We start from the raw sequence: 24,389 nt of genomic DNA, 5'->3' as shown, positions 1-24,389 counted from the left end.
AACCAATGTAATATGCCACATTAATAGACTGAAGGAAAAAACCCATCCAATCATTTCAACTGATACAGAAAAAGCATGTGACAAAATCCAATACCCTTCAATGATAAAAGTATTCAATAAACTAAGAACAGAAAGGAACTTCCTCAACATAATAAAGGCCATATATAAAAACACACACCTAACATCATATCCAATAGTGAAAGACTGAAAACATTCCACCTAAGATCAGAACTAGGGGAGGATGCCCATTTTCCCCACCTCTATTCAACTTAGTACTAGAAGTGCTAACTAGAGCAATTAGGTAAGAAAAAGAAATGAGGCATCCCACTTGGAAAGCAAGAAATAAAATTATCTCTATTTCCAGATGACATGATCATAATTATACATATAGGAAAGCCTAAAGAATCCATCAAAAGATTGTCAGAGCTAATAAGTGAATTCAGCAAATTTGGAGGATCCAACAACATCAACACACAAAAATCAGTTGTATTTCTATATATTACCAACCGACAATCCTAAATGAAAATTTAAAAATTTATTGCTGTTTACAATATTATCAAAAAAAAAAAAATCACTTAGGAGCAAATTTAACCACGTAAGGACACATAGAATAAAAACTATAAATCATGTTGAAAGAAATTAAAGAAGACCTAAATAAACGGAAAGATATCCTGTGTTCACAGTCTGGAAGACTGGTTGTTGTTGTAAGGAAGACTTAAATATTGTTATCAAGTCCATAAGGCCCAAAGCGATCTACAGACTCAATGCAATCCCTATCAAAATCCCAACAGTGTTTTTGCAGAAATGGAGAAGCCCACCTGAAAATGCAAGACCCTCAATAGCCAAGCTTGAAAAAGAAGAGCAAAGTTCGAAGACTCACACTCCCAATTTCAAAACTTACTACAAAGTTACAGTAATCAAAGTTGGTACTGACCTAAAGACAGACACTGTTACCAGTGTAACAGAATAGAGAGCCAGGAAATAAACCCTTATATCTAAGGATAATTGAGTTTAGACAAGGCTGTCAAGACCATTCAATGGGGAAAGAAAAGTCTCTTCAACAAAAAGAATCCAGGAAAACCAATCTCCACATGCAAGAGAATAAAGTTGGATCCTTACTTATATCATACATAAAAATTGCCTCAAAATAGATCAAAGTCCCAAAACTATAAAAAACTTAGAACACAGGGGCAAATCTTCATGACCTTGAATTTAACTATGGTTTCATAAATGAAACCAAAAGTACAGGCAACAAAAACAAATTGAACTTTGATGAAATTTAAAACTTCTGTGCATCAAAAGACAATATCAAGAGAGTAAAAAGACAATCGATAGAATGAGAAGATATATTTGCAAACTATGTATCTGAATAGGGGGTTAATATCCAGAATATATAAAGAACAACTCCTACAACTCAACGACAAAAAGACAATTGTCTTAAGCTATCACTAATTTAAAAGTGAGCAAAGAACGAAAACATTTTTCCATATAAACTATACAAATGACCAATTAGCACATGAAAAGATGCTCAACACCATCGCACATTAGGAAAGTGCAATTCAAAACTACAACATGACTTCACTTCATAACTGCTGGGATGGTTATCATAAAAAGGTATGGATGTGGAGAAATGGGAACCCTTGTGCACCGTGCTGTAGAAGAGTTTGGCAGTTCCTCAAAAAGTTAAACAGAATTATCGCAAGACCCAGTGATTCCACTTCTAGGTATAGACCTAAGAGAATCAAAATCAAGGATTCAAATAGTACTTGCAGACCAATGTTCACAGCAGCATTATTTACAGTTGCCAAAAGGTGGAAACAATCCACATGTCCATCAACCGATGAATGGATAAAGTGTAGTCCATCCATAAAATAGAATATTATTCAGCCATAAGAAGGAATGAAATTCTGACACATGCTATAGCACGGGTGAATCTTGGAAACATATATCTCAGTGAAAGAAGCCAGATTGTCCTGACAGAGGTGGGGGAAGGGGTTCAGCCCACCTGACAGAGGTGAGGGAGAGGCGTCTACATCCCTCTGTACCAGCTCGGCGGGTGGGAGTTCCACCTTGTCCTCTTCAGGCCCCCACCGGCTCTTTCGCTTCTTTTTCACAGTGGCTGTGGTGGCTGGCTTCCCAGGGATGGTTGGAGCTGGAGTGACTGCAGGCGAGGGGGCAGATGAGGCAGGGCAGGCAGCAGCTGGGGGTAAGGACCCCAATGGGGTCTCAGGAGGGGATTTGCGTTTCAGGCTGAGGTCAGGTGCCATGAGAGTGCCTGTGGGGCCAGCCTTAGCTTTCCGGAACTCCTCCAGCTTCTGGCGGTAGTATTTGTACCCTTGGCTGTTGGGTTCGTATAGAAAGCTGCAAACGAGAGGGGGAGGGGGGCACATCGTCAGCGGGCCCAAGCCCCCTGCCTCATTCTGGGCAGGAGCAGCTTGGGCCTTGTGCACATGTGCCCAGGTTAGCCAGGGTCATATAAGGGTTGAGATCTCCATCACAACATCCTGCATTTCCAGGCTTCAGTAGCTGCTGGCTCTGATGGCCCAAACTTGAGGAACAGTGTAACATGCTCACAGCTTGTTACCATGCCATTCCTGTGAGCCACTGGCCATTCCAAGTCCCTACACCATCTCTATCAGGCACTCCTCCTTCAAAGGAAAAGTGGTGGCTCTGTCAGACCTTCCCCAGGCTCTGCAGGGCTTCTTCCCGTTGCTCTAGATGAGCCTTCAAATCAAGAAATCCTGAGTTGGGAGAGATACCTAGTGCCACAAAGGGCAGAATTTGTCTTAAACCTGACAGCTTGGCACATCTATGCTTCTCTCTGATGTACCCTTGAGAGGCATAAATAGCAAATGAAGCCAAAACAGAAACAATGAACATTGGAATGGACAGGGACTAGACTCCAACTGGGCAAAAGCCTCCAATTCACTGGAAGTCCAGGGTCCCCTTGGTGTCCACTTACCAATCCTACTCCCAAGTCTGAAGCAGGTGGCGCTGGCTTCAGAGCTGGCAGAAACTATGGCTCCCTCTGCACCTGCCTGGAACCTCTCAGATTATGCATATCTTGAACTGACAGTCCCACCTCTGGGGTCCATACCAGAGGGAAGAGGCACAGCTCAGCTCCATGAAACAAAACTTGTGTACAGCATGGGCTATACAGCTCTTGACAAGAAGGGGCTAGACCTGCACTCATGAACTTGGAGGTTCCAGTCACAGCATAATGCTCTGCTATAAAAGCAGTGTGCTTGAGGTGCCTGGGTGGCTTAGTCAGTTGGGCATCTGCCTTTGGCTCAGGTCACGATCCCAGGGTTCTGGGATTCCAGCCCCATGTTGGGCGCCCTGCTTAGCGGGGAGACTTTTTCTCCCTCTGCCTCTCCTCCCACTTGTGCTCATTCTCTCTCTCACTCTCAAATGAGTAAAACTTAAAAAAAAAAAAAAAAAAAAAAAGCAATGTGCAGGCTCAAGGATGTGGTAAATTCTTTTCATACAAGAAAGACAGCAGAAAGAAACCCCAGCTCTACTAACGTTGGTACCTAAGGTGGGATAGAAAGACAAGGAGATGGTGGCATCTCTATACTCCTTCATACTTCTTTGCCCTAGAGATAGACAACGTGAACAGTTCTACTTCTATTAAAGAAATTAAGTGGGACGCCTGGCTAGCTAAGTCAGTAGAGCATGTGACTCTTGATCTTGGGGTAGTGGGTGTGAGCCCCATGTTGGGTGTAGAAATTACTTAAAAATAATGAAAAGGAAAGGAAAGGAAAGGAAAGGAAAGGAAAGGAAAGGAAAGGAAAGAGAAAAGAAAAGAAAAGAAAGAAAAGAAAAGAAAAGAAAAGAAAAGAAAAGAAAAGAAAAGAAAAGAAAAGAAAAGAAAAGAAAGAAATTAAGTAAGTAATAACCAATCAAAAACAGAAAGCAGGGCAGCCCCGGTGGCGCAGTGGTTTAGCGCCGCCTGCAGCCTGGGGTTTGATCCTGGAGACCCTGGATCGAGTCCCACGTCAGGCTCCTTGCATGGAGCCTGCTTCTCCCTCTGCCTGTGCCTCTGCCGCCCCCCCCTCTGTGTGTCTCTATGAATAAATAAATAAAATCTTAAAAAAAAAAAAAAAAAAAACAGAAAGCAGTAGGCCTACAGGAGTTCACTGGTGAATTCTACCAAACATTTAAGGAAGAAATGGTATCAACTCTCTACAATCAATCCCTTTCACAGGATAGAAGAAAAAATACTTCCTAGCTTATCCAATTACGCTAATACCAAAACCAAATATATCACAAAAAAACTACAGACCAATATCTCTTACAAACACAGATGTAAAAATTCTTAACCAAATATTAGCAAACCGAATCCACAAATGTGGAAGAATTATCGTGGGATAGAGGGACAGACAAAATACGTGAAGTTTAAGAGGTACAAACTTCCAGTCTTAAGTCATGGGGATGAAAAATACTGCACAGGAAATATGGTCAAAAATAACTTTGTGTGGTAACATGTGGGAACTTCTGTGAGCATTTTGTGATGTATGTAAATTTTTTTTTTTTAAGATTTTATTTATTTATTCATGAGAGACCCCGAGAGAGACAGAGAGAGAGGCAGAGACACAGGCAGAGGGAGAAGCAGGCAGGGAGCCTGATGTGGAACTCGATCCCGGGTCTCCAGGATCACGCCCTGGGCTGAAGGCGGTGCTAAACCGCTGAGCCACTCGGGCTGCCCGATGTATGTAATTGTTAAATCACTATGTTGTACATCTGAAACTTTATGTTATGTATCAACTATACTTCAATTAAAAATTTTTTTTAAAGATTTATTTATGATAGACATAGAGAGAGAGAGGCAGAGACACAGGATGACGGAGAAGCAGGCTCCATGCCAGGAGCCCGACATGGGACTTGATTCCGGGACTCCAGGATGGCGCCCTGGGCCAAAGGCAGGCGCTAAACTGCTGAGCCACCCAGGGATCCCTAAAATTTTTTAAAATTTTAAAAAACTACACACAGTGGAGTTTATTCCAGGTATGCAAAGCTGATTTAACATTAAAAAAAAAAAGTAATCCATCACATCAAGCTAAAAAAGGATCATGCAATCATACTGATAGCTGCAGAAAAAGCCTTTGACAAAATCCAACACCCATTCATGATAAAAACACTCAGTAAACTAGAAACATAAGAAAACTTTCTCAACTTGATAAAGAGTATCTAACAAAAATCCCTACAGCTAACATCATACTAATAGTGAGAAACTAGAAGTTTTCCCACTAAGAATGGAAACAAGGACAGAATATCCCACCCCACCAAAAAGTTTTAACACTAGTACATGTACTAGAAGTCTTAGCTAATGCAATAAGAAAAGGAAAGAGCAAGCACACTGAGGAAGAAATAAAACTTTGTTCACAAATAACATGATAATCTATGTAGAAAAAAATTGATTAAAAAACTCCTGGAACTGGGGGATCCCTGTGTGGCTCAGCAGTTTGGCGTCTTCCTTTGGCCCAGGGCATGATCCTGGAGTCCCGGGATCGGGTCCCACATTGGGCTCCCTTCATGGAGCCTGCTTCTCCCACTGCCTGTGTCTCTTCCTCTTTCTCACTCTCTGTGTCTCTCATGAATAAATAAAATCTTAAAAAAAGAAAAACTCCTGGAACTAATAACTATAACAAGGCTGCAGGATACAAGGTTAATACACAAAAGTCAACTGCTTTCCCATATACATACAATAAATAAGTGGATTTAAAATTAAAAACACAATACCATTTACCTTAGTATACACAAAAAATGAAGTATTTAGGTATAAGTCTATAAAATACGAACAAATTCTGTGAGGAAAACTATACGACTCTGATGAATGCATTCAAAGAACTGAATAGGGGATCCCTGGGTAGCTCAGCAGTTTAGCGCCTGCTTCTCCCTCTGCCTGTGTCTCTGCCTCTCTCTCTCTTTCATGAATAAATAAATAAAATCTTAAAAAAACAAAAACAAAAACAAAAACAAAGAACTGAATAACTGGAAAGATATTCCTTAATCATAGATAGGAAAACTCAATATTGTCAAGATGTTGTTTTTTCCTTTTTTAAAAAAAATATTTTATTTATTTGAGAGAGAGAAACAGCGACAGAGATAATGAGAGAGCATGAGTAGGGAGGAGAGGGAGGAGCAGGCTCCATGCTGAGCAGGGAGCCCGACATGGGGTTTTATCCCAGCATCCTGGGACCATGACCTGAGCCAAAAGTAGGTGCTCAACTAACTGAGCCACCCACGCGCCCGGATGTTGCTTCTTTCCAACTTGATTTATAGATTCATTGCCATCTGAATCAAAATCCCAACAAACTCTTTTGTGGATATTGACAAACTGATTCTAAAACTTACGTAGGAACAAAAGACCCATAATAGCCAAAACAATATTGAATGAGAACAATTTTAGAAGATGGACATGACTAGATTTCAAGGCTTACTGTAAGCTACAGTATCAAGGCAGGGTAGTTTAGTGAAAGAATAGAGAAACAGATCAATAGAACAAAGGGCCCAGAAATAAACCCATATAAACATGGTCAACTGATCTTTGACAAAGGAGCAAAGGCAGTCCAATGGAGCAGATTCTTTTCAACAAATGATACAAGGGGAATTGGATATCCCCCCCCACACACACACACAAAGGATCTAGACACAGACCTCACACCCTTTACAAAAATTAACTAATAATGGATCATAGACTTACATGTAAAACGTAAGAACATAAAACTCCAAGAAGATAACACAGAAGAAAACCAGATGACCTCATAAACGGTGATGACTTTTTAGATACATTCAAGGCACAATCATGAAAAAAATTGATAAGCTTCACTTCATTAAAATTTAAAACTCGCGGGGGCAGCCCGGGTGGCTCAATGGTTTAGCACCGCCTTTAGTCCAGGGCCTGATCCTGGAGACCCGGGATCGAGTCCCAGGTCAGGCTTCCTGCATGGAGCCTGCTTCTCCTTCTGCCTGTGTCTCTGCCTCTCTCTCTGTGTGACTCTCATGCATAAATAAATAAAATCTTTAAAAAAAATAAAATAATAAAATAAAACTCCGGGATGCCTGGGTGGCTCAGCAGTTGAGCGTCTGCCTTCGGCTCAGGGCGTGATCCTGAAGTCCTGGCATCAAGTCCCACATCAGGCTCCTTGTGTGGAGCCTGCTTCTCCCTTTGCCTGTGTCTCTGCCTCTCTGTCTCTCATAAATAAAATCTTTTTTTTAAAATTTTTATTTATTTATGATAGTCACGGAGGGAGAGAGAGAGAGGCAGAGACATAGGCAGAGGGAGAAGCAGGCTCCATGCACCGGGAGCCCGATGTGGGATTCGATCCCGGGTCTCCAGGATCGCACCCTGGGCCAAAGGCAGGCGCTAAACCGCTGCGCCACCCAGGGATCCCTAAATAAATAAAATCTTAAAAAAACTTTTTTAAAACTTCTGCTCTGCAAAAGACACTATCAAGAGAAGACACACCACTGACTGACAGGTAATATTTGCAAAAGACACATTTACTAAAGCACTATGATCCAAAATATACAAAGAACTCTTAAAACTCAACAATAAGAAAAAAGCCCAATTAAAAAATGAGCTGATGATTTTAACATACACCTCACCAAAGATACACAGATGGCAAATAAGCATATGAGAAAATGTTCCACATCATATGTCATCAAGAAAATGCAAATTAAAACACCAAGATACCACTACACATGTATTAGAATGGCCAAAATCCAGAACACTGAGAACATCAAATGTTGGCGAGCATGTGGAGCAACAGGAACTCTCACTCACTGCAGAGGGAAAAGCAAATGACACAGCCACTTTGGAAGACAGTTTGGCAGTTTCTTACAAAACTAAGCATACCATGCAATCCAGCAATCATGTTTCTTGGTATTTACCCAAGAGCTGAAAACTTATGTCCACACAAAAACCTGCACACAGATGTTTATAGCAGTTTCCTTCACAAATGCCAAAATTTGGAAGCAACCAAGATGTCCTACTGTAGCTAAATGGATAAACAAACTGTGGGACATCGAGACAATGGAATATTATTCAGTGTTAAAAAGAAATGAACTGTCAAGCCATATAAAGACACAGAAGAATCAGTCTTAAATGCATATTACCAAGCAAAAAAAGCCAATCTGAAAAGACTACATACTACACAGCTCTAATTATATAACATTTTGGAAAAGGCAAACTGTGGAATCAGGAAAAAAAAAAATCGGTGGTTGCCAGGAGTCAGTGAGGAAGAAGGAAAGAGTATGTGGAATATGGGTGATTTTAGGGCAAGGAGAATACTCTGTATAATGCCATAATGATGGATACATGTCATTGTACATTTGTTCAAACTCACAGAATATACAACACCAAGAGCAAATCCCAGAGTAAACTATGGACTTTGGGTGATTATGACATATTAATGTAGGTTCATCAGTTGTACTAGTCTTGTGGGGAATATTAATAATAGGGGAGGCTGTACAAGTGTAGAGGCAGGGAAGGGCATGTGAGAAATCTGTATAAATTCCCTTCAATTTTGCTGTGAACCTACAAGTGCCCTAAAAAATGACACCTTAAAAAGAGACAAAAGAAAAAAACATTTTCAAAGATGGAAGAGAACAGCTGGCTGGATTTGAAAAAAAAAGATGCTTAGTAACCAGAAAGAGACTAATATGGATTTAAGAAGAGCCAAGTTGGGGATCCCTGGGTGGCGCAGCGGTTTGGTGCCTGCCTTTGGCCCAGGGTGCGATCCTGGAGACCCGGGATCGAATCCCACATCAGGCTCCCAGTGCATGGAGCCTGCTTCTCCCTCTGCCTATGTCTCTGCCTCTCTCTCTCTCTCTCTCTGTGATTATCATAAATGAATTAAAAAAGAAAAAAAAAAAAAAGAAGAGCCAAGTTGAGGGACCTGCCCGCTGAGGTAGGTGGGCAGCTCCTGATAGGGAGGTTTTCTCTAGGCTCACAGACCCTAGCCTTGTCTTAGCTGCTGGTTTGCACTGGGTCTCCTCCAAGTTGCCTTAAGAGGCAGCATCCAAGCGCTCCCCGTGGGTCTGTGGTGGTGGAGGGATTAACAGTTGCCATCACACATGGGCTCTGGGCAAGAGTGCAAAGGATTCTATAGCAAAGACACCCTTGGGTAGGAGTGATCCTGTCCCAGGTTTAACCAAAGTTGACACTGTGGTGTCTTTTTTTTTTTTTTTTTTTTTTTTTTTTGTGGTGTCTTTTATTCCAGTCTTTTTTTTCAGCATAGATTTATCTGAACAAAGTTCTATTTCCTGTATTTTTATTTAAAAGATTTTTTAACTTGACAACATAAGGCTTTCCTGTTAGAATGGCATGGAGTGTGGTGATGAAGGCACCTCCTCCCACTGGTCTCCAAGCCTCAGTTTCCTCCCCCTTAAGAAAGGCCAGCAACAGGTCTTTGAAATGAACATGGCTCACCCAGGTGACTAACAGGTGAGAGTGGCTTGTTGTAGATGCTGTGCTTGCTGCTACAACCTTCATCTAAATGCCTTCTGATGGCCACGATTCCACTGAGGAGATGCAGTTATTAAGAATTTAGCCCACTGAGGCTGGACATTCAATTTGTGACTCATTTTTCAAGACTACAGATGACTGTATTTAACATTATTTCTGGGGGGATCCCTGGGTGGCGCAGCGGTTTAACGCCTGCCTTTGGCCCAGGGTGCGATCCTGGAGACCCGGGATCGAATCCCACATCGGGCTCCCGGTGCATGGAGCCTGCTTCTCCCTCTGCCTGTGTCTCTGCCTCTCTCTCTCTCTCTCTCTCTCTCTCTGTGACTATCATAAATAATAAAATAAAAAATAAAAAATTAAAAAAAAAAAACACTATTTCTGGGGATGGCATCTCAGAAGTGGGATGACTGGTCAAAGAACGGGTGTTTCCAGTTTCTTTCTTTCTTTCTTTCTTTCTTTCTTTCTTTCTTTCTTTCTTTCTTTCTTTCTTTCTTTCTTTCTTTCCTTTCCTTTCTTTCTCTCTCTCTCTCTCTCTCTCTCTCTCTTTCTTTCTTTCTTTCTGATAGTCACAGAGAGAGAAAAAGAGAGAGGCAGAGACATAGGCAGAGGGAGAAGCAGGCTCCATGCACCGGGAGCCCGATATGGGATTCAATCCCGGGTCTCCAAGATCACACCCTGGGCCAAAGGCAGGTGCCAAACCGCTGCGCCACCCAGGGATCCCTCCAGTTTCTTTATAGATAAGCCATTGTTACAGATTGTCTCCTGAAACACAGAGCTGCTGGGGTGTGCCTGGCCCACATGAGGAATCAGGAGGCAGGGAGGGCCAAGAGAGGCAAATACCTGAGCTGCTCCTGTTACATTTGGTGGTGAAAAAGGTGGCCTCACACCTGACTCTATGTGGAGATTAAACTAACCTTTGGCCATTTTCCCACCAAGCACCCCAGGCTCTGCCCTTGCCCTGGCACCCCTTCCTACTTCCCTCTGGCCTCCATCACAGTAGCACCCAATGAGCTGGGCGTCCAATGAAGCCCCACAGAGGAACCAGAGGTGCCTGTGCTGAGTACATCTCTTAGTTCTGACCCCAGGGGAAAGGCTTGGCCAGAGCTGCTGGGCCCTGGACCTCTCTGACCAAGGAAAGCAGTCTGGGCTCACAACTCTAACAGAAATCCACAACCTTGCTCACTTTACCTGCCATAGATTTTTTTACAGTCAGCTCTACTTATGATGAGTGAAGCTAAATTAAGTGTCCTTAAATAAACTTATTTAAGTAAATCGGTTTAAAAAAAAAAAAGTGTGGTGACTTAAAGTAGACTATTAAGTCAACTCTGGTTTGGGCAGTGCGGAGTGGCGGCTGATATCACAACCATGTGGTATCTTAGGGGATGTCTAGGCCAGGCAGACCGCTTTCTTGAACTCCAGACCAAACACTCCATGGTCCCCACAAGGGCTCCTGGCTGCCCAGGCTGCACATGCGCGGATCCCTGAACACCCCAGTAGCCCTCTTCCTGTCCTTGTCCACTGAGTCACTGAGCCTTGGCCCTCCCTCCCCTAGTTCCCATGGATCTATCAGCATCCCCCTCTCTAGTTGTTTCTCCTCTGCCTATCTGCTTTGACCTGGTGTGTCTGACCACCGGCACAACTGTGGCCAGTGACCTTGGAAGCAGAGCTTACCCCATCACTCTATGCAGACCCTCTCTAAAGGCTCTCCATGAAGCCATGAGGGTGGCTCTCCACCCACCCTCAGGGACCTGGACCTGCCCTGGCTCCAAGGCCCAGGGACACTGCACATTGATGCTCACCCTACACTCTAGTCACATTGGCATGGCACTTGATCTCTGCTGTTTCACTCTTGCTTCCTTTGTCCTCCCTTATCTAGAGTCACTGAATCAACTAGCCGAAATTGTTGCTCCTGGACTTTTTGGGTTTTTTTTTTTTTTTTTGGACTTTTTGTTATACATGTCCTATCTCCCCACTTTCTGAGTCAGAACTTGTGTATTTGTGGCCAAAACAGTCTCAAGGGTACATCACCCCTACACTGAATTTGGCATCCACTTCATAAGCCCCTATGGTCCCTACCCAGCAGCAGTGATTGCCCAACTCCCACTCCAACCCCCTGCCCCCATGGAACCACCCCCAGCAAAAAGGAGGTGCTAAACCTACCCAATGAATGAACAGGTAAACACAGACCCAGCCTGAAGGGGCTGGGATGCGGCTCCAAGGCTGGAGACAGCAGGGAACCCAGTCTGCTTGTCCCACACCCTCCATGGAATCTATATACAGGCTGAGAGTCCCTACTTTACAGAGCCTAAGGTACCACATTCCCACTTTCCTGCCACTCCCTCATTGGAAAGCTCTGACCCTACAAATGCACAAAGTGAACAACAGTTCTGTGAGTTTCTGCCCAAGAGCCTGGCTCTCCTAGCCTAGGGCTGTCATCGCTGTTACAAAGGGAGTCTGAGGAGTCCAGGAGACTTTCTCTGTGAGGCATGTCGAAAACAAAAGACCCCAAGGGCCCCTTGTGCCTGCCTCAGAGATAATTTGGGCTCTGACAAGTAGTTGTCCATGGGATGGCCAACCTGGACTTAGGGATCAGAGCTCCTAGGCCCAACCGTGCCACCTTCTAACTGTGGGATGTTGAGCCTGCTGGGAGTGGGGAATGGTGGTGCTGTGATCAGGGTGTGTGAGGGGTCATTTCTCTGTTTAGTTCCTCTCTTACCTGAATGCCTGGTTCTCGCGGTTGTTCTGGAGAGCAATGGTTTCCACTTCTGGACCCCCGTCTGCTATGAACCTGGCTAACTTTTCTGCAAGGTTCTTGGCCTCTTCATCCTCTGGGGGTGAAACTTTAAGCAGGCTGTCAGTACTGAGCTCAACTCACCACACCCAACAGCCTAATTTCTGCTAAGAACCCCATGGGCAACAAGAGGGGTTTATTTTAGGAACAATGCAAAGAAAAACAGGCAAATGGGAATCAGATTACTGCACTGGGATCAAATACCAAAATTAACATTACAATATATCTTGAGCCCCTGCCCACCCTGCACCTTGCCCCTGCCCACTCCCATAGATCATAGAACAGAATATAAGATGTCTGGATTCAGGCCAGAGGAGAGATGGGAGCCCCACCTCAGTCTTTCTGCCAGGGATTGCCTATCCAGGTCACACAGGGAAGTGGGCCTGGCCCTCTTCTCCTGGGGAGAAGGTGAGGGCACAGGGTGGCAAGAGATAAACAAAACATACCAACCTCTGTGGCCTGTGTTTGGCCTAAACAATGATGTCCCTGCCACCCACCATAATCTGGCTGGGATTTTACTTCATGACTAGCTGGAGACCAGCTAGCACCTCCCCCTCCCCTGATACTCATCTCACGAGGAGCTCACCAGCTAATCCCTTCTGTCCTCTACTCCCCTCCCCAAGTGTCAGGCACATTTATTTCTAGGTCCTCAGTGCCAGACAGGCAGCAGGAGTTCATTAATACTTACTTAAATGACCAAGAACCAATAGGCAACCACTCTATCCCTCTGCCCCCTATACATGCACAGAGCTAAGCTCTTGAACTTAACAATGACCTTGACCTTGACCCTCACATTCTTCCTCACCTCAGACCACTCATGAGGAGGGCAACCAGCGTGACCCCAGTTGCCTAAGACGGCACAGACCTGGGCCACAGGCACCACCCCATGTATCACAGCCTCCCAGAACCCCGTCTCCACATGGAAGTGTGGGTTGTCCACATACCTCCCAAGAACCTCCCACCCCCTCTACCCACTTACCTTTCTGAGAGGATCCCTGCAACTTCTGTGCTTCCTTTCTTATCTCAGCCACCTTCTTTCTATAGTAGAGGAATTCTCTGCTATTCTTATCATGCAAAAACCTGGAGAGTTTCACAAAACAGAGAGGAAGGTGAACAGTGGGGATGGGCTAACCCAAGTAGCTTCTGAAGAACGTTGTACAAAAGCAAGCTGATGAGCAGAGACACCTCGATGAGGCCCAAGACTAAGTCTCTGCACCATACCGGAGCCCCTGTGACCTCTGGTGTGAGTTCGAAAGCACTTGGAAACTCGGAACAGTGCCTGGCCCGCGCGAGCAAGCACCCAGCCCCGACCAGCCTCAGTAACCAGTAAGGTTTTACAAGAATGCACATACTACTGTGTAACAAGAACATTAAGTAGTGGTGGCCTTCCCCTCCCAGAAATACTTACGAAAACGCCGGGTTATCCTTGTAGTTCTCCATAGCTACTTTTTCTAACTCGGGGCCTCCTTCTGCCACAAAGCGGGCCAATTTCTCTATCACTTTCCGAGTCTCGGCTCCCTCTGGGGGTGAAACTTTAAGGAGGCTGTCAGTACTGGGGTTCAACTCACACACCCCACAGTCAACAGGCACACTCTTTCTATGGACCACAACGACAGAGGGGTGGGGGAGAAGAGGGTGAAATGCGGGAGGTTGTCGGCTGTCCTGGGTCCAAGCACAAAGCACTGTGACGATAGGGGAGGCAGTCTAAACAGTCTTTGTGAGATGCACTGTGTGGGAGAGAAGTTTGTGACCCCCTAAGAGACCAAGTTGATCCCCAGGCGGGGAGGGAGATGTCAGAAAACATAGCCAGTCTCCTCCTTTTTAATGAAATGCTTAATTCTTTTATTTACCGGGGTTCAGTTTAACAAACTGGTTTCCTGTCACCCTTCAGAGATGACAAATTCCTTTTTAAAGCATCATTACAAACTCTGATTTGAACACATTGAGTTTCAATCCATTTTAAATGTATCAGATAGGTTTTGATCCATTGCAATTTATGTCATCACAGAAGTTCAATTGTCCCCTGTGGCTGGTAGAGCTTCTTCAAGCTGGCTCCTGAGGCCTGTATGCCTGATCCCAGGAGTCTCTGGCAGCCTCCTCATTATCTGCTGGGACAGGATGCTTCAGGATCATCTCCTACACTTTCTGACCAAACCTAGAACCAACCATTTCTCCAAGAAGTCTTGGTTTCCATGAGGGAGAAAGTGTGTTTTCAGACCACCATCTGGGTGCCAGGGTACTCACTGCAGCAGACTTAATCATTACCTCAGGGCCTTTACAGTGATAAGAACTATAAAAATATTCTTCTTGTATTTGTATTGGCCTCCCCTTTGATCTGCATGGAACTTGCTTTTGTATTTTATTGCTGGCCTATTCCGAGGCATCTGTCAGCCAATTTACAGCTCATGTCCCTTTCATGAGCACTCTTGGGAGAAACTTCTCCCTGCCACCACCTAGAAATGTTCACTGCTCTCAGCAACAGGGCTAGACACTAAACCTGCAGCCAAACTTATTCCCCTTGTTGCTATGGCTGCCAGGAAGCTGGGGGATGGGAAGTCAGGAACCTGTGGCCTGAGGAGGACCCTCAAGAGGTTGCAGGGACTTTCTGTACCCACCTTTCCCCCTAGCCTTACACTCTTCCTGAGTGCCTGGCAATGACCCTGACCTGGTTGTCATTTACAGGTGCTTTTCTGAAGCCACATCAATAGCAGGGTACAACAGGCCTCAATGACCTTGAGACATTCGCTTCCCCCTTGTAAAGCATCACTTCCCAGTAGAGTACTGTCAGAACCGCCAGAATGCCTCAGGAAACAGCACCTTCCCTGGATCCATTGTTGGCCACTGATCTGCTCAGATGCATGGCCACAAGCCAGCACCCTCATTGAGAGCAGTAAGTCTGAAGGCTGTCAGAGCAGGACTATATGGTTACTTCAACCTGTCCTTACCATCAGGGTGATAGGACTGTGTCAGCCAGTCTGGGGCCGAGGTGGCCTAGGCCTCCACATGGTTCAGGAGGCACTGAGGCCTTGTTCTGAAGGTGGATGGAGTGAGACACAGTAGGAGTGCTGCCACCACCACCCTCCACCCTCCTACACTATAGGGCCTGGCTTTCCAAGAAAAATGACCATCCTTCCCCTGGACAGGACAGCATGCCCTCCAACCTATAGGCCTGTACGTCTGGCCCAAACCAGTGGGGGCAATAAGTCACAATGGGAAGACGTGCTTCTGGTTCTCCGAGGGTTCAGAAAGTATGCACCCAGACAGGGGAGCCATGGAAGCTCTTCTTCTCATTTTGGGACAAGGAAAGACACAAGTGAATGCTTCTCTGAGAATGCCCCTGCCCTGGCTGGAGACCAGACCATAAGGGTGGATGGTTCCCACGGTTCCCAGGATGAAGTCCATAGCCCCTCCATACTTCCCTTTCACTGATCCCCATACCCTTTCTTCACTCCTCCGCCCCCCCCCCCCCCCCGTGGGTCCCATACTGGCCCTTGGCTCAGCCTGGAGGGCTGGTGGCTGCCTACCATGAGCCACACTTTCCCCACTGACCATGGGTCCCACCCATGTGGGGCCGGAGGGGAGATGGTCAAAGCAAGGTGGCAGCTCCCGCACCCTACCTTTGATCTCCAGCCACTGCTCGTAGTCTTCCTCCTCATCCTCATCAGGAGACTGGAAGACACTTGGGCGGCTGGCCACAGGCAGCTGCTTGGCATGCACATAGTTCTTCACCTGGCCTGGTGGGCTGCTGATGAGAGGGGGCCTCTTCCCAGTGCGAGGGAGTACTCGAGTGGGGGCACTGGGTGTGCTGGGTGGGGTATCTGGGGATGGAAGGAAAGACACCCACGCTCAAGGTCTGTGATGCACATTTCCCCATCTTCTCACCTAACACATATGCCATGAGAATACTAGCTGAGTCCTTGGCTTCCAGCATGGTGACTGGCAGGGGGTGGGAACTCAGGATGCCATGCTCATTTTACAGAAGAGGAGACTAAGGCTCAGAGAAGAACAACTTGTCATAGTCACCCAGCTTGGACAAGAAAGGCTCGGCTTTGCAGGCAGCAGCTCCCTAACACCTGCGCCCAAAGCCCAGGGATGTGCTAGCTCTTCTGGATAAGGCCCAAATCCCCACACCTGGCTTACAACCATTCCCTCTGTCAGTGGCAAGCTAGAGACAGCCTATTGGGGCTTTTCCAACATAGCTAGCTCCTGGCCTGAGATCCTGCAGTAAAGGGCTGATACAGTCCTTCCTCCCTCTCTGTGGGTGACTTTGGTCTTAGGTTAACTTTCTTAGCTGTTTTCTAGAAAAACTGACAAAGACTGAAGGTCAGTTGTTCTGCCAGCAACTTTCTTACATTAAAAGTAAGCTGATTGAGGGGCACCTGAATGGTTCAGTCAGTTAATCATCTGATTCTTGATACCAGCTAGGTCATGGTCTCACAGTCTTGAGATCCATTGCTACTACATGCTCCCCACTCACTGGGGAGTCTGCTTAAGAGTCAATCTTCCTCTGGGACGCTTGGATGGCTCAGTGGTTGAGCATCTGGCTTCAACTCAGGGCATGATTCCAGGTCCAGGGATTGAGTCCCACGTTGGACTCCCTCTATCTATGTCTCTGCTTCTCTCTCTCTCTCTCATGAATAAATAAAATCTTAAAAAAAAAAAAAAAAAATTCTATCTTCCTCTGCCCTTCCTTCCACTCCTACATATACGTACTCTAAAATAAACAGATAAATCTTTTTTTAAAAAATTAAGCAAACAGGTAAACTGCAACAACCATAGATTTGTGTGGGTTCCCTGTAGTGAGGGATTCTCGCACCCTGCATGTCCCATGGGGCTCCTGTGGGCCAGGTGGCCCTCCTATCTATGGATGGGGTCCCATCCCTCAAACCTAGCTGCTGCTCTAACCCACGCTGTGGTCCCACATCCCTGGTGTTGGTTTCTAACCCTTGAGGGAACTTCCCTAGAATAATCTGAAACTGGCCCCCGTAACTCAGAGAGCATTCCAGGTTGGTAAGTAGCAAACAAAAGGAACTTATATATGAGCCTTGTTTTGGGCAGTAGCAAAATGAATGGATCCCCGTGCCTACCCACCAAATCGTAAAAACGTATGGAGATCTTAAGTGGGTTCGGTCACATATACGCACAGATATTCTTAATACCACATCATTATCTCAAGGCTATGTGCCTGAAGTAGCTTCTGGGAGACGGAAAGACAAGGGGAAGCCCGCACTTCAAGTACAGGGGAAGCGGTCAGAGGCCTCTGAGTGCCAGCCAGGGTCCAGCTCACTAGTCAACTAGCAGGGACATCTTTTCGATGACATTCCCCAACACCCAGGGCATGTTCAGTCATGCCCCTACCTCCCTGGATTGAAACCTAGCTTATTTGGCTCTGCTCCTATCAGGTAAGCACCGTGAAGGCTGGGTCAATGTGCTACTCCTGGCACTTACTCTAAGGACAAACAGAATTCATCCCAATGAATGTGGGGTGATAGGAATGAATCTGAGGCAGGACCTGCTATTTCTGTGATGCCCAGGGACCTCCAAAGGTGAGAGCCAGCAAGGTGAGCCTCAGCAGAGGGAAACTCAGAAACTCAGAAAGCAGGTAACAGCACTCACCTGTACTGGTCTGTGCCTTCTGTAACTTCAGAAACTGCTGCAAGAAGCTGCCATCATTAGCAAACTTGTTGGAAATGGAAGAGTTGTGTGCATTCGCAATTCTAGACCCAAGACAGAGGACAGAGGGTGAACCATAAGAGGAGGGGCAGCGGTCTGCCTTGCCCATCTCAGACCCATCGACATCTACCCCAGCATTCTCACTTAGTGGAACCCAAAACCCTCCCCTAAAGATGTCTAGGGACTACTGAGCACACAGAGCAGCCTTCATATTAAGATGGAATAATTTTCCTCTAATCAAAGCAATACTGTCTATATTGATGTTATTGTTACCTGCATATCAACCTTTCGTGTTCAAACAGTATCTGCCTTTCTCTCTCTCTCTCTGTGTGTCTCTCATGAATAAATAAATATAATCTTTAAAAAAATCTGTTGTACTGATCTAAAAATGGAAACGTCAACAAAGAGCACTAGTTTTATAAGATAAACACAGGACTTCCATAGGGCAAATGGAGCAGCCCTGTAATTAAAATTTTAGAGATAAAGTAATAAAGTACAACACTAAACGAAAAACAAAGCAGGATATAAAACAAGAACTACAGGGGTGGTTAAGTGTCCAACTCTTGATTTCTTTTTTTTTTAAATTTTTTAAAATGTTTATTTATGATAGAGAGAGAGAGAGAGAGAGGCAGAGACATAGGCAGAGGGAGAAGCAGGCTCCATGCACTGGGAGCCCGACATGGGATTCAATCCCAGGGTCCAGGATCGCGCCCTGGGCCAAAGGCAGGCGCTAAACCACTGCGCCACCCAGGGATCCCCAACTCTTGATTTCTACTCAGGTTATGATCTCAAGGTTGTGAGATTGAGCCCCGCTTGGGGCTGTGCAATGTGTGTGGAGCCTGCTTGAATTCTCGCTCTCTACCCTCCCTTAATCTTCCCCTCAAAGAAAACAACTACAGTATGACCCTATTTATGTCAAAACATATCTGAATTAAACTGTTAGAAAAACCCATCAAAATGCAACCAGCACTGTCTCTGGGTTGCAAGGTTATAACTGATTTTGTTTTCTTTAAAAAGATTTTATTTATTTAGTTATTCATGAGAGAGAGAGAAAGAGAGGCAGAGACATAGGCAGAGGGAGAAGCAGGCCTCACGCAGGGAGCCCAACATGGGACTCAATCCCAGATCTCCAGGATCAGGCCCTGGGCGGAAGGCAGAGCTAAATCACTGAGCCACCCGGGCTGCCCTGATTTTAGTTTTGCCTTGTTTTCCTCTCCTTTATTTTCCATGAAGTCTACCATATACATGTAAAGTTGTGTTTTGTTTTTTTTTTAAGATTTATTTTTTAGAGAGAGATAAGGAGAACATGTACATGTGTGAACACAGCAGAAAGGGGCATAGGGAGCAGGAGAAAGTGTCTCACAACCTGAGATCACGACCTGAGCCAAAACCAAGGGTCGGACGCTCAACTGACTATACCACCCAGGTGCCCCTATAAAATATTTTTTTAATACCGAAGAGAAGGTTCTGATAACCAGCCTTTGCATTAAGTAAGTGTAGACTCTGGCGACCCTGGCCTTGTCCTCATACTGTAAGTATCTCCCTCGAGAGGGGCAGAAAGAAGGTGAGGATAACAAAAGACAAGAAAATGCTTCAGGGCAGCAGCAAGATAGCAAATGAATCCTACTTGAAAACCATCCATTAATAGATAGTAAAGGATATTATGCAGCCATTAAAAATGGCTTGATGAATACATAAACAAAACAGGGTCCATCCACACAATAGAATATTATTTAGCCATAAAAAGGAATGAAAAAAAAAAAAGGAATGAAATCCTGGCACATGCTAAAAAGTGAACAACCTTCAAAACATTATGTCAAGGAAAAGAAGCCAAATACAAAAGGCTGAATGTTACATGAAATATCTAGGATAGGTTAGTCCACAAAGACAGTAAATTAGGGGCAGCCAGGGGCTGGGGAAGGAGGAAATAGGGAGTGAATGCAAATGGGTACTGGGTTTCCTTTTGGGATGATACAAATGTTCTAGAACTAGATAGTGGTGACGGTTGCATGAATATACCAAATGGCGGCTGTGAATATACCAAAAAAAAAAAAAAAAAAATCACAAAATTATACAGTTTAAAAGATTAATTTTGTGGCATAATAATTACATCTAAATAAGAATAAAACTTAAAATCTATGATGGATCTAAAGAGTTCTAATGCAGGAACTAGAGGGTATTATGCTGAGTGAAATAAGTCAATCGGAGAAGGACAAACATTATGTGGTCTCATTCATTTGGGGAATATAAAAAATAGTGAAAGGGAGTAAAGGAGAAAGGAGAAAAAATGAGTGGGAAATATCAGAAAGGGAGACAGAACATGAGAGACTCCTAACTGGGAAACGAACAAGGGGTTGTAGAAAGGGAGGTTGGTGGGGGTGACTGGGTGACGGGCACTGACGGGGGGCACTTGATGGGATGAGCACTGGGTGTTATTCTGTATGTCGGCAAATTGAACACCAATAAAAAATAACTTAAAAAATTAAAAAAAATAATAAAATATGTATATACTAAAAAAAAAAAAAAAAAAAGAGTTCTAATGCAGGGAAAAGCTTTTCTTTTAAAAAGTTGAGGGGGGATCCCTGGGTGGCGCAGCGGTTTGGTGCCTGCCTTTGGCCCAGGGCGCGATCCTGGAGACCCGGGATCGAGTCCCACGTCGGGCTCCCAGTGCATGGAGCCTGCTTCTCCCTCTGCCTGTGTCTCTGCCTCTCTCTCTCTATCATAAATTAATAAAAATTAAAAAAAAAAAAAGTTGAGGGGGACATAGCACATGAAATTTATCACAACTTTGTGAAACAAAGCAAAAACATGCAAAGGGAATATAATAAAACAATTATCTTGAGGCAACCTGAATGTTCATTTATTCAGTGAGATATTATAACACTTGTTGTTCTAGGCTTTTACTGTTAAGAAAATAACCTTATTTTTGGGCAGCCCGGGTGGCTTAGCAGTTTAGCACCGCCTTCAGCCCAGGGTGTGATCCTGGAGACTCGGGATTGAGTCCCACGTCAGGCTCCTTGCATGGAGCCTGCTTCTCCCTCTGCCTCTATCCCTGCCCCCCCCTTTCTCTTTCTCTCTCTCTCTCTCCCTCTGCCTATATCTCTGCCTCTCTCTCTCTCTCTCTGTCTCTCATGAATAAATAAAATCTTAAAAAAAAAAAAAAAAAGAAAGAAAAGAACCTTATTTTCAAAGCTACCTGTATTATGCACCCACTCACCTGATGCTCCCTTTCAGCTGCCTGATCCTGGTGCTAGCATCCAGCTGCTTCCAAGAGATATACTTGGAAGCACATCTACAGATCTCTCCCATTTTGTGCAAGGCTTTCCATAACCCTCAGGTTGACAGCCCACGAGCACAGTGACTGACAGATCACTCCATATCTAGTCCCCACATTCATGAGTGCCTCGGAGATCCCAGGCTCCAGGTTCCCATAAAAATAAGCCCTAAGTCCTGCCCTCAATGAGATGCCACAGGTTCTTAGAAAAGGTGGGAGCTGGGACAGCTTTATAGAGGGTTTAACATATTCCATGCTTTAGACCCCAGAGGAAGGGGCCCGCCTCTGTCAATCTCCAGCCTGAAATTCTTTGATCTTGTCATCCTAATCAGACCACCCCTCCTCAAAATTCTTGGGTGCCCTGAGCATTTCTCAGGACAGGCAGGAGGAAATCGTGCCTGATCTACCTCCTGCTTGGCTTTGAAACAACACCTTTGATCCAAACAGCTTGAGCCACCTGACACACAAGGGCTCTCTTCCCTTCCTACCTTCTACTAGATAGGACTTTCCCTGGTTCCTCAATGGGCTGGCTCTGAAAACGTGGAGCCTCTGCTGGGCCCCCACACTGGCTGCTGCACTAAGGAACATGCTGCCTCATGTTACCCACTGGCAGCTCTGGGGGTAGAACTGACACCCCCTTTGTTAGTAGACTGTAAGCCCCGTAAGGGTGGAGATGGGAGTCTGGATTTTTGTTCTGAGCTACGTTTCTGGCCCCTAGCCCACAGGTGGTCAGCAGTAAATAATTCGTGAATACAGGAAGGCCTTCCTCTGAGCTCCCACAAACCCCTCATTTGTCTTATCCCTGAGCCTCCTGAAAGAGAGCAGCTGTGTCATTCCCTGCTTCATCAGGTTGTGGCCAGACGCAAGAATACCCTGATTGCTCTTGAACACAAAACCCTCTGTCAGTGACCCTCTAAGACTGAATCCAGCTGCAGGGGGGCACTTACTCGCCAGGATGTGGGGGCTGAGGGCTGATGACCACCTGATTCTGCTTAGCTTTCTGCTCCATTTTGGCTTCAATTTCACGTTTCTTCTGAGCAATGAGCTCTTCCTGGTGAAGGATGTTCATGTTCATTTTTCCAGACTTGGGAGGAGCAACCCCAAACCACCGGTTAGCCTTTCCTAAGGAGAAAAAAAAAAAGCATTATCAGAAATCATCTTTACTCTACAAACATGTCCAGCAGCCGTTACAGGAGCAGCCCAGTTGCTGCTGCCTGCATCAACTGACATTCAAACATCTATTCCTTCATTTGTTCCGTGAACATTTACGTAGCTATGTACTAGGCGCTCTGCTCAACCAGAGAAGGGGTCTCTGCCCATGTGGGTCTCACCTTGGGCTAAGAAGGCAATAGACTTACACCCAAAAAGTAGCTACAAAATTGTAGTAAGAGCTCTTTGCTACAAACCAAAAAAAAGGGGGTTAGAAGAATAATAGAGAAGCACCTTATACAGCTAGGGCAGCTAGAAAATAAATGTTAGAAGAGAAGACATTTAAACTGAAACTAGAAAGATACAGGGCCAACCTCCTGAAAAGCCACATGGGGAGCTATCTGGGCAGAATAAGGAGCAGTCACAAAAACCTAAGGCAAAAAGAAGCCTGATATATGAGGACCAGCAAGGACCCAGTGTGGCCAGAGTGGACTGTTCCAGGAATGGAGGTACAGGTTTAAGATAGAAGTCTTAAAAAAAAAAAAAAAAAAAAAGATAGGAGTCTAGGTTTTACTTTAAGGGCTCTAGGGAGTGACAGAGTAGTATTAACCTGACAAACAGTATTTTTAAGATCATTCTGACTACTATTTGGAGAGTGCATGGCAGCAGCAAGGAGACCAATGAGAAGGCTTGCTGGCTCCAAGTAAAAGATGATGGTGTCTTCGGGTGAGGGTGTTAAGTGCAGAGATGGAGCAGAGATCTCAGAGGCTCCCCATGGGACTCAGAATAAAATCCAAATTCTGTAAGTTGATTTTCAGGAAAAGGACTTGCCTTTCTTATTTCCATTTCATTCTTGACATTCTCAGAATGACAAGCCCATCGCACCACAAAGACTTGCACTTGCTATCACCCCTCTGCGTGGAAAGCTGCCCTCCAGGCCTTCCCATAGATGGCATCTCCCATCTCAAATGTGTTCTGCTCAAAAAGGGCTTCCTTGGCCACCCAATATCAGCAGCCTCCACTCCCATGCTCTCACATCATTATACCTGTGTCTCTGCAAATATTTCTTATTGATGCATTGTTTGATGTCCCAGTAGAAAGTAACCTTCAGGAAGGCAGGACCCTTTTGGGTTACCACTGCATCCCCAGCGCCCAGCATAGTGCTTGGCACACAGTATTTGCTGAATGGGTGAATGTATCCCAGGCTGGGGTGAGGGGGAGCTAGGGTTGGGAGAGAGGGAAAGGCAAGGCTTGAGGTAAAGGGGGGGGGGGGGGGGGCTCGAAATACCGAAAAAAAAGTCCTAGACCAGGTAGAAAAAGCAGCTTTTTCAGAAAGCTGACACGGGCCAGACAGCAGCTGCTACGAACAGGGGGGAGCTGGACGGTCCAAGGTTGCTGCTGTTTCAGGGAGCAGAGCTCTGAGCAGTCCTGAAGGCTATTATTTCGGAAAGGGAGAGCAGGGCCGACCCAGTGACGGCCTCTACGGAATGCCGGGCGCCCTGAGCAAACCTGGCGGTGGGGGCAGCAACTGAGTCTGGGGTCTCGGGAGACGGGGAAGATGCAGAAGCCGCCGCTTTGGAACGCCCTAGGGGCTGAGGCGAGGGGCCGATGGGTCGAGCCTGACCCAAGAGAACGAAACGGCGACGTTTAGCGCGGCGGACCCAGACGGGCGCTTGAGGGTAGGCGGGGGCTGTTACCTGCAACATCCCGGTTGTCCATCTTGAGACTCATCCAATCCCACAATGCTCCCGTGCTACTTGAGAAGCCTTGTTATAGTACGCATGCCCTGATGGGAGATGTAGTCCGGGGCGGTCAAGCAAGTCCGGCCGCTGAGTGGATACCTGAGGTTTTTTCTCAAGGAAAACAAACCTCAGTCTATTGGCAATCTCTGTTCTCAGTCCCGCGGACCAAAGGCCATCGACTTTTCGCACACTGCCCCGGAACCGCAGCCGCTCCAAAGACGAACTACATATTCCAGAATGCTCTATGCAGGAGCTCTCGCGAGAGGTGTGAGAAGGGCCCAGCCCCGC

The 24,389-nt window shown here is 45.6% G+C and overlaps 1 protein-coding gene across 1 annotated transcript in view; it reads right to left on the bottom strand.

Annotated features, from left to right (window-relative positions):
- SUGP1 (SURP and G-patch domain containing 1) overlaps positions 1 to 24,164 on the bottom strand; it is a 32,483-nt gene extending 8,319 nt beyond the window's left edge. Inside the window, exons 1-8 of the mRNA XM_025989446.2 lie at positions 24,057 to 24,164; positions 22,158 to 22,332; positions 17,880 to 17,980; positions 15,881 to 16,081; positions 13,672 to 13,795; positions 13,243 to 13,343; positions 12,189 to 12,312; positions 2,006 to 2,361 (exon numbers count right to left, since the gene is read on the bottom strand). Of these exons, the coding sequence (XP_025845231.1) occupies positions 2,006 to 2,361; positions 12,189 to 12,312; positions 13,243 to 13,343; positions 13,672 to 13,795; positions 15,881 to 16,081; positions 17,880 to 17,980; positions 22,158 to 22,332; positions 24,057 to 24,090 (1,216 nt within the window). The 5' untranslated portion in view covers positions 24,091 to 24,164. The remainder of the gene's footprint in view (positions 1 to 2,005; positions 2,362 to 12,188; positions 12,313 to 13,242; positions 13,344 to 13,671; positions 13,796 to 15,880; positions 16,082 to 17,879; positions 17,981 to 22,157; positions 22,333 to 24,056) is intronic.
- Positions 24,165 to 24,389: the final 225 nt, after the last annotated feature.

This window comes from Vulpes vulpes, chromosome 9 (assembly GCF_048418805.1).
Source record: "Vulpes vulpes isolate BD-2025 chromosome 9, VulVul3, whole genome shotgun sequence".
NCBI classification, from domain to species: domain Eukaryota; kingdom Metazoa; phylum Chordata; class Mammalia; order Carnivora; family Canidae; genus Vulpes; species Vulpes vulpes.
Note: the sequence above shows the minus strand (reverse complement) of the source record. Positions and strands in the feature narration are given on the sequence as shown.